Below are 14,400 nucleotides of genomic sequence, written 5' to 3'. Positions count from 1 at the left end.
CCAGTGGGTGACACAGAAGAGTTTTCGGTCCCACCCCTTTATACTTACACTAGCGCAGGTTACATTATATTTTACAGTCAAGAGCTTCATATATCTCTTAATAGTACCTTGGCCTATTGTTTTACCACCTCTCTCTCTCTCTCTGACAGACTTCTTGTATTTAATTTGTATTATTATGCTTCAAGAGGACAAATAGCCTGTCATCCCATATACTAGATTGGAATATACAAATGGGAAAAAAGTTAATTTCACTAACCACGTTTCATCCAACCATTTCATGCGGATGAATTACCTGACGCATGAAAAAGTGATGGAAACATGAAATGCCGGTACAATTTATAAATGCTGACAGACAATTTGTTCGTTGGACATGGTGGGATATTTTTGTGTCAGTAAAATGTATAATGGGAGAAATGGCGGTGGAAACGCCTTTATGCGCAAATATTGATATAATAACATGTGCCGATTTTAGCATGTAAATCTGGGTGGGGCAACAACAACAAAAATCATGGGGGATGTATGCCAGCAAAGCCACTACACTACACTACACTACACAACACTAAACAATACATTAATTGCATTATAACGGTGACCACAAACTGTTAGAGCCTTCATAAAACTGTCCCAACAGCAGAGTACCAACAGCAATCCCAACACCTTACTACTGCTACACCTGGCTATCAGCGGAGCCTTGTCTGGCAGCGAAACAGTTAATTCAGCCTCATTTACTCTCTTTAAAAAAAAACATAGCTTATACGGCTGACTTGCTTAAACAAATGTGGTTTCTACTGACAATTGAGATGTACAAACTATGGCATAAGTGGAGGACAAGCGGATAAGAGGCAATCCGTAATTTCGATAAGACATTAATGAGCGAGCTAGGACGGACGTAGTCAATATAACTATTTGTTCAGCACTTTTGAAATGTACAGTGACAGAATTCAGAACATGGGCCGTTCTTACAGTGTTCTCCCTGTACACCAAGTCAGAACCGAGGATAAATAAATTAATAAATAAATATAATTTTTTATTTAACCTTTATTTAACCAGGTAAGCCAGTTGAGAACAAGTTCTCATTTACAACTGCGACCTGGCCAAGATAAAGCAAAGCAGTGCGATAAAAACAACAACAACACAGAGTTACATATGGAATAAACAAAACGTACAGTAAATAACACAATAGAAAATCTATATACAGTGTGTGCAAATGTAGTAAGTAATGGAGGTAAGGCAATAAATAGGCCATAGTGCAACATAATTACAATTTAGTATTAACACTGGAGTGATAGATGTGCAGAAGATGATGTGCAAATAGAGATACTGGGGTGCAAATGAGCAAAATAAATAACAATGTAAATAACAATATGGGGATGAGGTAGTTGGGTGGGCTAATTACACATGGGCTGTGTACAGGTGCAGTGATCGGTAAGCTGCTCTGACAACTGATGCTTAAAGATAGTGAGGGAGATAAGTGTCTCCAGCTTCAGAGATTTTTGCAGTTCGTTCCAGTCATTTGCAGCAGAGAACTGGAGGTTGACCAGTGAGATATACCTGCTGGAATGCATACTACAGGTGGATGTTGCTATGGTGACCAATGAGCTAAGATAAGGCGGGGATTTGCCTAGAAGAGATTTATAGATGACCTGGAGCCAGTGGGTTTGGCGATGAATATGTAGTGAGGGCCAGCCAACGAGAGCATACAAGTCACAATGGTGGGTAGTATATGGGGCTTTGGTGACAAAACAGATGGCACTGTGATAGACTACATCCAATTTGCTGAGTAGAGTGTTGGAAGCTATTTTGTAAATTACATCGCCAAAGTCAAGGTTCGGTAGGATAGTCAGTTTTACGAGGGCATGTTTGGCAGCATGAGTGAAGGAGGCTTTGTTGTGAAATAGGAAGCTGATTCTAGATTTAACTTTGGATTGGAGATGCTTAATGTGAGTCTGGAAGGAGAGTTTACGGTCTAACAAGACACCTAGGTATTTGTAGTTGTCCACATATTCTAAGTCAGACCCGCTGAGAGTAGTGATTCTAGTCGGGCGGGCGGGTGCAAGCAGCGTTCGATTGAAGAGCATGCATTTAGTTTTACTAGCGTTTAAGAGCAGTTGGAGGCCACGGAAGGAGTGTTGTATGGCATTGAAGCTAGTTTGGAGGTTTGTTAACACAGTGTCCAATGAAGGGCCAGATGTATACAAAATGGTGTCGTCTGCGTAGAGGTGGATCTGAGAGTCACCAGCAGCAAGAGCGACATCATTGATATACACAGAGAATAGAGTCGGCCCGAGAATTGAACCCTGTGGCATCCCCATAGAGACTGGCAGAGGTCCAGACAACAGGCCCTCCGATTTGACACATTGAACTCTATCTGAGAAGTAGTTGGTGAACCAGGCGAGGCAGTCATTTGAGAAACCAAGGCTATTTAGTCTGCCAATAAGAATGCGGTTATTGACAGAGTCAAAAGCCTTGGCCAGGTTGATAAAGACGGCTGCACAGTACTTTTCTTTTATCGATCGCGGTTATAATATCGTTTAGGACCTTGAGCGTGGCTGAGGTGCACCCATGGGCAAGTTGCAGCGGAGGGTGCAGAGCTGGTGGCCGGGGTAGGGGTAGCCAGGTGGAAAGCATGGCCAGCCGTAGCAAAATGCTTCTTGAAATTCTCGATTATCGTAGATTTATCGGTGGTGACAATGTTTCCTAGCCTCAGTGCAGTGGGTAGCTGGGAGGAGGTGCTCTTATTCTCCATGGACTTTACAGTGTCCCAAAACCTTTTGGAGTTAGTGCTACAGGATGCAAATTTCAGTTTTGTGATGTCACGAGAGGCTGTGTCCTGGAGGGACGTTACATCCCCCTGAGGTGGCTGCAAACCCAGACAGCTATGGCTCCATCTGCTGGTATGGTCGGGAACTCCAACCCTCTATGGCCAATCTTCCCACGCAGCTGAAACCAATCAGGAGCTGATGAGCTGAAGGTTTGGGAAGTGAAGAGACACAGTCTCCAACCTGGGCTCTCTGGAGGACAAGAGTGCTGCACGTCCACTTCCATGAGGAATATAAGGATTTGGAGATACTTACCTTTGGGAAATACTCACCTTTGGATATATGCACCTGTGGAAATACGTGAGAGACATTTGGAAGGACGTTTTGCTGGGTTGGCCACTAGCTGCAACGGGGAATACAGTAAGACTGGGGAAAAGTTATTTGAGCGAGGGAGAGTTATGATTTTGGATGTGGAAGAGACATCCCTAAACTGTTAACCCTTAAAGAGCCACCAGAGAACAGAGTTGTGTTATACTTTCGTTAGTTTCCCAAGACCTTTAATAAAATCCTTGTTTTGGTTGAACCTGGTCTCCTTGCACTACTTGAGCAATCCCGCTGAAAGCTGTGTAGCCTCTCGTGACGTCACAGATGGTAGAGAATACGGGCACTCAAGCGTTAATAGTGCATGTCAGAGGAGGATACCGAAGGTTTGATCACCCAGTTTTCCAAGTTGGCCGTAGGCTCCCCGCCGACTGAAATGGAGGACATATTGAAAGCCCTTGTTGCTGGCCAGCAAGCCCAGATGCAAGCAAACGTGGCTCTCTTGGAGGAGCAAAAGAAAGCCAACCTTCTGAAGGCAGAGGAATTGCAGTTGCAGAGACAGAGGGTGGTCCAAAATACCCGCCCAATAAAGGCAAGTGACTTTATATCTAAGATGGGAGCTACCGATGACATTGAGGCATACCTGCATGCATTTGAGGCCACGGCCACTAGGGAAGCCTGGCCCAAGCAACAGTGGGTTGGTCTGTTAGCCCCCTTTCTAACCGGGGAATCGCTGAATGCTGTCCGGGACCTGGGCTCTGACCAGGTTACTGACTATGATGCCCTGAAGTCTGAGATCCTCAGCAGATATGGACTCACAAAGTTTGGTATGGCCCAGCGCTTTCACAGCTGGACCTTCCAACCAGACCAACCTCCTCGGGCGCAGATGCATGAACTTGTCCGAATCGCAAGGAAATGGCTGGATCCGCAGAGGAATACAGCAGCGGCGGTGGTGGAGGCCGTTGTGGTGGATCGTTACCTACGCGCCCTGCCTTATGAGGCAAAACGGTTCATCAGTCAACAGGCCTTGACCACGGCTGATCTGACCGTGGAAGCTGTGGAAAAGTACCAGGCCACAGCGGAGATGCTGAATGCTTCCCGAAAAGACCCCAGGAGGGCGGCCCCACCACAAATGGGAAGAACCCGTCCAAAGGACCCCAAGGTCTCGAACCCAGCCACGTCAGGACTTATCCCGGCTCCAGGGGGAGCCAGAAACCAGACGGGTCCAAGAAGAGTACACCAGGAGGGGGAAACTTCGACAGTGTTACCGGTGTGGGGAGATGGGACATATCTCCTGGCAGTGTGGGAAACCAGCCGATGAACCTATGCCCACTGCGGAGTCCTCCAGCTCAGCACCCACACACCGTTTTGCCTCGCTCTTGGGAGTCGTAGATGGCGGCCCAGATCGACCCCCCACCTGCCCGGTAACTGTGAATCACCATGATGTGGAGGCCTTACTGGATTCTGGTAGCCGGGCCACCCTGGTGCGTAAGGATTTGGTGGGCCCAACGTGTCTGACCCCGGGAAAAGTCCTCCCAGTTTCCTGTGTCCATGGAGACACCAGAGAATACCCCATTACTGAACTTACAATGACCAGCACACGGGGAACCATACACACGACGGCGGGGGTGGTTGATTCCCTCCCCGTCCCTGTCCTAATTGGACGAGACTGCCCAGCCTTTTACCCACTCTGGAGAGAGTCTCAGGAGAGGATAACCCGAGTACCTCGGAAACGGAGAGGCAAGACTCATCCTGGGAAGGCTCCGGTGCAATCCTCCGAATTACTCACTCCCGCCCGGGCTCTGATAGGGATGGCAGGTGCCCAGACCGACACAGAGACAGAGCTACAGAATCTGGACAAAGAACTGTCTGGTCTGAAGGGGACCGCTGAGAGGTATCGTTTGTTAAAGCAACAGTTAGACATGAAGACAGAAGAGTTAGATATCCTCCAGGCTAAACTCCAACAGAGCTCCTTCCATAAGCAACAGGAGGAGCTGGAGAGGCTGCGCAGGACCATCGAGGAGTGTGAGGAGACCCTGCGCAGTAGTAAGGAGGTCCAGAAGAAGGCAGAGGAGAAGTACAAGGTGTTGGAGAACAAGATGAAGAATGCGGAGGCAGAGAGAGAGAAGGAACTGAAAGCTGCTCAACAGAAGCTAAACTCTGCTAAAACCAAGGCTGATGCGTTCAGTAAGAAACTCAAGGAGAGACAACAGGAGGCTGAGTCCCTGGTCCTAGAGGTGGAGGAGTTGAAGAGAGAGCAGGCTGGCAAGCACCACGGCAATGCGGACGCCCTCTCCCGGCGTGATGCCTTCTTCGCTGCCTTTACCCGACGAGGACGTCGGTCCCGAGGAGGGGGATGTGTGATGTCACGAGAGGCTGTGTCCTGGAGGGACGTTACATCCCCCTGAGGTGGCTGCAAACCCAGACAGCTATGGCTCCATCTGCTGGTATGGTCGGGAACTCCAACCCTCTATGGCCAATCTTCCCACGCAGCTGAAACCAATCAGGAGCTGATGAGCTGAAGGTTTGGGAAGTGAAGAGACACAGTCTCCAACCTGGGCTCTCTGGAGGACAAGAGTGCTGCACGTCCACTTCCATGAGGAATATAAGGATTTGGAGATACTTACCTTTGGGAAATACTCACCTTTGGATATATGCACCTGTGGAAATACGTGAGAGACATTTGGAAGGACGTTTTGCTGGGTTGGCCACTAGCTGCAACGGGGAATACAGTAAGACTGGGGAAAAGTTATTTGAGCGAGGGAGAGTTATGATTTTGGATGTGGAAGAGACATCCCTGAACTGTTAACCCTTAAAGAGCCACCAGAGAACAGAGTTGTGTTATACTTTCGTTAGTTTCCCAAGACCTTTAATAAAATCCTTGTTTTGGTTGAACCTGGTCTCCTTGCACTACTTGAGCAATCCCGCTGAAAGCTGTGTAGCCTCTCGTGACGTCACAGTTTGAAAAAGCTAGCCTTTGCTTTCCTAACTGATTGTGTAAATTGGTTCCTGACTTCCCTGAAAAGTTGCATATCGCGGGGGCTTTTCGATGCTAATGCAGTACGCCACAGGATGTTTTTGTGCTGGTCAAGGGCAGTTATGTCTGGGGTGAACCAGGGGCTATATCTGTTCTTAGTTCTGCATTTTTTGAATGGGGCATGCTTATTTAAGATGGAGAGGAAAGCACTTTTGAAGAACATCCAGGCATCCTCTACTGACGGAATGAGGTCAATATCCACCCACGATACCCGGGCCAGGTCAATTAGAAACACTGAGCCAATCACGGCACAACTAGAGAACATTACCAACCCCTACGCCCAGTATTTTCAACTGGCTGCCCCACCACCACAGAAAGCACTGAGCTAGCCTGAAACAGCTGCCTTACTCAAGAAAGCAAAAAAGAGATAATGTTTGTATGTGACTTTATTAACTCAATGATTTATTTATTTTATTTTACATTGTTTGCAAACTTATATGTGACAAGTATTAATGTAATTTTTTAATTTTAGTAAAAAATGTGGGGGCTCTGCCCCACCTGCCCTGAATGACGGGTCACAACTGATAGTAACCATCATAAAGAAGTAATCTTGGAGTCACGTGATGATATGGTGTGTGGTCCTCCCACTATAACTCGGGAAATCATGCAGTTTATTAGGCTATAGATGAAATAAGTTATGATGAACTTCACAGAAACATTAATGTGTTGGAAATTCCAAATGGTTTGTATAGTCAACTTACACACAACATTGACACACACACTTACCCCTCCAGACATGCCACCAGGGGTCTTTTCACAGTCCCCAGGTCCAGAACAAATTCAAGGAAACGTACAGTATTATACAGAGCCATGAGTGCATGGAACTCCCTTCCATCTTATATAGCGCAAGTGAACAGCAAACCTGGTTTCAAAAAACAAATAAAGCAACACCTCATGGCACAACACCTCACCCCCATGTGACCAAATTGTTGTGTGTATGTACTGACATGTATGTGTAACTGATAGATGCACACACACACACACTACATGTTGTTTTTAAATGTAAATTGTGAAGTATTTTGTCTGTAATGTCTTTTTCGTTATATGTTGAAACCCAATAAGACTAGCTGTCACCATTGGTGTCTGCTAATGGGGATCCTAATAAATCAAATCAAAAACAGGTTGGTGAATGTGCAAGGTGATGAGCTTGATGCTCTTTTCCAATAAATATCGAGGGTCTTATTCTGGTGACATGATGATCGAAGCTTGGCTGCTGTTTGAAAAATACAAATAATATCGCTCTTATCCATAATAAACTCATAATGTGGTAGCATACGCACTGTATCTGTGAGCTGTTGGCTAGAGACCAGATTGGGCACATTTTCTAAATAATACAACAATTATTATGACAAAACTATCAGTAGAGTTGAAAATCCAATGGAAACCCATTTAACCTGTATTTTTAATTCGGTAGCCTACATGGGAATGTAACGGTAAAAGTTATTTGAATGTGCACTAAGTCATCACGCACAGCCTTTGATCTGCAAAAAGTCCGTTTGATAGAAACATATCTCTGGTGGGAAAATGACCATATTGTTTTATGCAGATTTGAGAATATTCGCATGAAAATCTGTCGCATATTGGATGAAATCCTAGCTATAAATGCTCCCCCACCAGTGCCCCCCAATCGTAGAAATACAGATCCCATGACTCCACTGCTAGCTATGTTGTCGTAGTAGCCGAAGCTTGTATTAGCCTAGCTTGCGTAAATCGAACATTAACTACTAACATTTCTAACGGAGCTGTCAAACCAAACTGAGATCGAAAGTATCTAGCTACAATCCGTATACAAGTATCGGAATGACCATTTCCTGTTTGATATGCATTTCCTGTTGCGAAATAACTAGCTAGCGGGTCGTGGCAGCCAGCTAGCCGTTAGCTAATTGTAGCTAGCTAGATGCTGTATTATAGTAGGCCTGGAAATAATCATTATTTGCTGAAAGACATTGAATATGGAAGGATCGTGTAACATTGGCACGTTGCACCGAGTATATATTGCAACGGACATAATTTTTTAGAGGATAACCTTAGCTACATGAAATGTCATAAACTAGCCGCGGAGGTGGAGGGACCCACAACCCCCTGAACAGCTGCTCTGATGGAGAAATGTCCTCCTCCAAGACGATAGCAAGTGTAATACTGCACAAGGTTTAGCAGAATTATTTTAGTCTGCTATCTTGTCTCTATATCTAGTCTGTCAAGCAAATAGGAGACTGGTCATTCGGGGATAGCTATCTCATCATTGACTAAGTAGCTAGCTAACTGCTGCCAGTGCTGGTGAAGAAATCACTGCTGTTTTGGCATCTGCAAACAACAAGACTGGCTGTGTCAGACAAACCTTCGGCCTTGTCCAGAAATATAAGGTTAATTTGCGAAACTGACAACTGGAAACAAGGACATTTGAGCAGTCTGTATCGTTTTGATTGAAGTGAGGATAATTTTTCCTGATCATCGAGTTCTAACTGATAACTATCATGAGGAAGTTCTTTGATTCATCTCGTCGGGAGTTGGTCAGTTCTGGACCTGGTTCTGGAGGGGGTAACAGTGGATCCAGCCATGCAGGTGGCAATTTAATTGGACGTTCATGTACTATTGGGCGGCACCAAGTCACTATTGAAGAAACAGTGGCCGAAGGTGAGATGTAGGAATTGATGCTTGTCTTTTGGAAACAATGTTTTGATGTCCATGTTGACTGAGAACATGTCATGTGACATTTCAGTCAGACAGCAAACTGCAACAATGTTTCAGTATGGATCAGTCATTACCAGTCAGGTAGCTGCTGCACTAACTATGGAATTATGGAATTCAGTTATGCTCAAGCGAGAGGCAGGCATAGGTTTCAGAGTGATATGGCTACAGTATGCCATTGGTAGAGACATACTGTTGTGTCAACTTTCCACATTATGTAATGCTATTCCTGACACTCCTACAGTGGCTTGCGAAAGTATTCAACCCCTTGGCATTTTGTTGCCTGACAACCTGGAATTAAAATATACAGTTTCCCAGTCCCTGCCGTTGAAAAACGGGATGGTGTTCTCGGGGTGATGAGAGGTGTTGGGTTTGCGCCAGACATTTTCCTTGATGGCCAAAAAGCTCAATGTTAGTCTCATCTGACCAGAGTACCTTCTTCCATATGTTTGGGGAGTCTCCCACATGCCTTTTGGCGAACACAAAACGTTTTTGCTTATTTATTTCTTTAAGCAATGGCTTTTTTCTGGCCACTCTTCCTTAAAGCCCAGCTCTGTGGAGTGTACGGCTTAAAGTGGTCCTGTGGACAGATACTCCAATCTCCGCTGTGGAGCTTTGCAGCTCCTTCAGGGTTATCTTTGGTCTCTTTGTTGCCTCTCTGATTAATGCCCTCCTTGCCTGGTCCGTGAGTTTTGGTGGGCGGCCCTCTCTTCGCAGGTTTGTTGTGGTGCCATATTCTTTCCATTTTTTAGTAATGGATTTAATGGTGCTCCGTGGGATGTTCAAAGTTTCAGATTTTTTTATAACCCAACCCTGATCTGTACTTCTCCACAACTTTGTCCCTGACCTGTTTGGAGAGCTCCTTGGTCTTCATGGTGCCGCTTGCTTGGTGGTGTTGCAAACTCTGGGGCCTTTCAGAACAGGTGTATATATATTGAGATCATGTGACACACAGATTGCACACAGGTACAATTTAACTAATTATGTGACTTCTGAAGGTAATTGGTTGCACCAGATCTTATTTAGGGGCATTCATAGCAAAGGGGGTAAATACATATGCACGCACCACTTTTCCGTTATTAATTTTTTTCTTCACTTCACTTCACCAATTTGGACTATTTTGTGTATGTCCATTACATGAAATCCAAATAAAAATCCATTTAAATTACAGGTTGTAATGCAACAAAATAGGAAAAACTATTTTACTACTTTTGACACACCCAGCCCAATGACCATTTCACTGTAGATGGGTAAGCCATGGTGCCATGCTGTTTGTAGTGTGGCTTTCATGGCAGCAGTTTTGAGGATCAAGTGTGTGGCTGCTGCAAGAGATGACAAGTCATATCAGTCAAATGACTGACAGCTCTATCATTGTTAGAACAGCAGCTTCATTTGGTACATTTGTTGGCTGGAAATCCCCTTACGTATGAGGCACTGATTAAATGGGCTCAGGAACCGTCTGTTTTGGGTGTTGTATGATTTATTAAAATGTGTGACCTTGGACACGAGAAGAGGCTCGCTAGGAATGATAGCTCATTTTCAGGTACTGAAGAGCAGTGAGAGAGATGTCTGGGGTGTCTAAGTATTTTTACTCTTAAACAAAAGTCCATTGGGAACATTAAACCTGGTATTTTTTTCATTTTGACAACCTAATACCATGCAGATCAAGTTGCTGATCGTTTGATATCACTCAGGTAATTGGTAGTGAAGTCCAAAGAACCTGAAGATAATTGTACATTTACATTTTAGTCATTTAGCAGACGCTCTTATCCAGAGCGACTTACAGTAGTGAGTGCCTACATTTTGTTACTTGTCCCCCGCAAGCACCATGCTACTCCAACTGAGCCACACAGGACCATAATGCCTTGATGTGAGGAAGTGATGTGACATTAATCCCTGACTCCCTGTGCAAATTGTGCAGTGGTGACAAATCACCTCTCAAAACAGTATATTTTTGTCATTAAGCATCTGTCTTGGGTTCAATTCCATGTAAATTTAGTCAATCCTTTAAATGAATTAATGAAAGAATAGAAAAATAAATTGGCCTAGTCTTTGAAAATGGCAAATGCATAACCTAGCCTAAATAAACACAATCATATACATAAAAATAAATGGCACATGTCAATTCTCAAATTGACCCCGACCCCTGTTACCACATAACACTATCATTTTGTATCATACACCTGAATGAAAGGTAATACACCTGTCACTCTATATCCCCAGGTGAGTATGTGTGTATGTGCGTGTTAATGTGAGTGTGTGAGAGAGGGACAGATGTTGCATGCTTGAGAAATTGCAGTGTGCATTATCCTGCACAGTAGAGTCATTCATGTGGATTGTGTTCACTGGTAGGGTAATGATGTAGCCCTGACATCTTGTAAAATTACTATACTTTGCACAACCTTCTTAAAGACTGCAATTTTGCTCTAACAACCTCGGTTCATGACGACAATAATGTTCCTATCACTTTCTCACATTCAACGCTTTTGTTGACGAGTAAGGCAAATTGCATCTCATGATTTCTGCCTATTCTGTCCATCATTCTAGCCTGAAACATGCTGAATAGAAACAGTCTTTAAAGACTGTCTTGCATATTGTTGAAGTTTCCTATCCCTGCCACAGTTTTAGCTCAGCAACTCCCATGGCAATATTGTATAGATCTACATAGTACACTGCAATTTCAACACATTGAAATTCAACACCATTATGGTATAATATGTAGGTTATCAACATTGAGTTACCGTGAATTCCATGCTAAGACAGTTAGGCTAGATATACTGTAAGCCTACAGTTGCCCTGGGGCAATGCCATCATTGTGGATGCTTCAGTTGCACTAAAAATACTACTAGCCTACTACTACTACTACTACTGCTGCTGCTACTACTACCACTAGACTACTACTACTACTAGACTACTACTACTGCTGCTGCTGCTGCTGCTGCTACTACTACTACTACTACTACTACTAATGCTGCTGCTACTACTACTACTATACTACTACTACTGCTGCTGCTGCTGCTGCTGCTGCTGCTACTACTACTACTAGACTACTACTAATACTAATACTACTACTGCTGCTGCTGCTGCTACTGCTGCTGCTGCTACCACTACTACTTCTAGCCTACTACTAGCCTACTACTTCTGAGCTACAATCACTAAAGGCTTCTATCTCTCTACTATTTATAATGCAGTCACTACTATACTAGCCTCAGTTTTTCAACACTAGCCTCTCACAATTTAAATGTAAAAACTTCTTCCACTAACATATAAAAAGTCATACCATTTTTCTTCAAGAAAAATGACCCTTTGTAATATAAATAGTTTTTAGCACAGAGTGATGTTGCCCACATTCCCAACCTCTTTTACATTTTTTATTTAACCTATATTTTATCAGGGAGTCATACTGAGACCAAGGTATCTTTTACAGATGATCCCTGAATTACGTAAATTACAGTAAATACACACATCAATATAAATACAAAATGCAAGCAGATCTTGACACCTGAATACACTTGAAAGTGATTTGTTCATGACCTGAAATATCTCTTATATTCTATTACTTCAGACTTCCAATGGTTGCTTACCTCCAAACACTGAACTTTTAATTTGGTCTCATTCTCTCTCTTTCTCACAGGGGGGTTTGCCATTGTGTTCCTGGTACGAACCAGCCAGGGGCTCCGCTGTGCCCTCAAGAGGATGTATGTCAACAATGAGCACGACCTGCAGGTGTGCAAGCGAGAGATCCAGATTATGGTGAGTTGCTGTGGCATTACCCCATGGCGTGCTTGAAAAGGGAGCTATTCTGTCTAGTACTCTCCTTTGCTCACATTAAAACACATGCACGACACGCATACAGGCAGCCCTACAAACTCTGCAGCACCTTATTTATCAGCAACAATGATTTGCAACCAAATTTTCCTCAGGAGACAAGTTTGAATTTCAGTGGCATGATAATGTTCACTCTGTCTTTTAATGTAATCTGGGTGTCCATGTACTCTCGCAGAAGGACCTGGTCGGCCATAAGAACATTGTTGGCTATCTGGACTCTAGTATCACCACTTGTGGAGGAGGAGATGTGTGGGAAGTGCTCATCCTCATGGACTACTGTAAAGGTGAGTGCTTACTGAAGGATCTGTGTTCAATCAAGTGTGGTTGAGTCCTCAAAAGTGACTATGAAAGGTAGAAATAAAGGGGGACCACTGTCACTCCACTTGTAGTCCACATGAGGGCGAGTTCTGCCTAACTATTCTGTCTATCTTCCATATAGGCCTACCCTGGTATACGGTATATCGCCCAAGCCTAGTGAGCTTCCACATCACAGCTATATAACACCATGTGAAACCTCTGACTAAAGGCCCCTATTGTGAAGTGGTCATTTTAGATTATCAAGAGACTGATTGTCTGAGTGCAAGATAGGTGTGACCGAGTGTACCTGTTGTCTCCATTCCCAGTGTGTGTGTTCAATAATGAAACTCAGTGGTGTATCTCTGCAGGAGGCCAGGTGGTGAACCTGATGAACCAGCGTCTGCAGACAGGCTTCACCGAGGCAGAGGTTCTGCAGATCTTCTGTGATACGTGTGACGCCGTGTCTCGACTGCACCAGGGCAAGACACCCATCATCCACAGGGACCTTAAGGTACGGGGGAGGCCAGATGTAGGATCTTAATTTGATCACCCTGTTGCAGGAAATGTAAAACTTAGTGGATTTGAGGCATAAAAAGGCATCTAAAGTTTGTAATTTCCACTTTGAAATTTCAGAATTCCCTTACGAAAAATGTATCAATCAATTAATTATAATTCACATAAAAATTCAAATTTCCTGTTGCTGCAGGATTATTTTCCTGCTGTAGCAAACTGGCTCAAATTAAGATCCTACATCTGTAGGAACCCTCTCCTGTGTTTTCTCCCACCTCCCTTCTCTGTACTCACCCACTCTCTCTTCTCATCTTCTTCTTGGCTTAGTCTTGCTGTTATATAGGCAAGCTGTTACCGGTATTCATATATGCCATTCAGCAGACACTTTTTTTAAAAATTCATTTCACATTATATATATATTTTTAATAGCAGCCATTACGTGACTCATATTTTATCGTTCTCTGCCTCTGTTAGACACTTCTTCTCCTTTGTGTCTCTGCAGGTGGAGAACATCCTGTTACATGATAAGGGTCACTACGTGCTGTGTGACTTCGGAAGCGCCACCAATAAGTTCCAGAACCCACAGACTGAAGGAGTGCCAGTAGTCGATGAGGAAATAAAGAAGTTTGTGAACCTAAATGCGTACCATTTCCTGCCGTTTCATTTATTTTGAATGGTGCTTTTTTACAGCCATAGAATACCGTTCAGAAGAATATAAACCTTTTAAAGTCCACCTGAGCCGAGCATATTCGAAGTAAGCCTTGTGATAGTCCCCTGTAGCTCAGTTGGTAGAGCATGGCGCTTGCAACGCCAGGGTTGTGGGTTCCTTTCCCACGGGGGGCCAGTATGAAAATGTATGCACTCACTAACTGTAAGTCGCTCTGGATAAGAGTGTCTGCTAAATGACTAAAATGTAAATGTAATAAAGCTCATGATGTTCTTCATCTTCCTGTTTGTGAC

General features: G+C 44.0%; 1 protein-coding gene across 7 annotated transcripts in view; it reads left to right on the top strand.

Annotated features, from left to right (window-relative positions):
• The first annotated feature begins 7,792 nt into the window (after positions 1 to 7,792).
• LOC121573786 (AP2-associated protein kinase 1) overlaps positions 7,793 to 14,400 on the top strand; it is a 44,267-nt gene continuing 37,659 nt past the window's right edge. For all 7 annotated transcript variants that reach the window (XM_041886070.2, XM_041886065.2, XM_041886067.2 and 4 more), the window contains exons 1-5: positions 7,793 to 8,751; positions 12,440 to 12,558; positions 12,809 to 12,917; positions 13,299 to 13,441; positions 13,943 to 14,064. In XM_041886070.2, the coding sequence (XP_041742004.1) occupies positions 8,592 to 8,751; positions 12,440 to 12,558; positions 12,809 to 12,917; positions 13,299 to 13,441; positions 13,943 to 14,064 (653 nt within the window). In that variant the 5' untranslated portion in view covers positions 7,793 to 8,591. The remainder of the gene's footprint in view (positions 8,752 to 12,439; positions 12,559 to 12,808; positions 12,918 to 13,298; positions 13,442 to 13,942; positions 14,065 to 14,400) is intronic.

Source organism: Coregonus clupeaformis, chromosome 9 (assembly GCF_020615455.1).
Source record: "Coregonus clupeaformis isolate EN_2021a chromosome 9, ASM2061545v1, whole genome shotgun sequence".
Lineage (NCBI taxonomy): Eukaryota > Metazoa > Chordata > Actinopteri > Salmoniformes > Salmonidae > Coregonus > Coregonus clupeaformis.
Note: the sequence above shows the minus strand (reverse complement) of the source record. Positions and strands in the feature narration are given on the sequence as shown.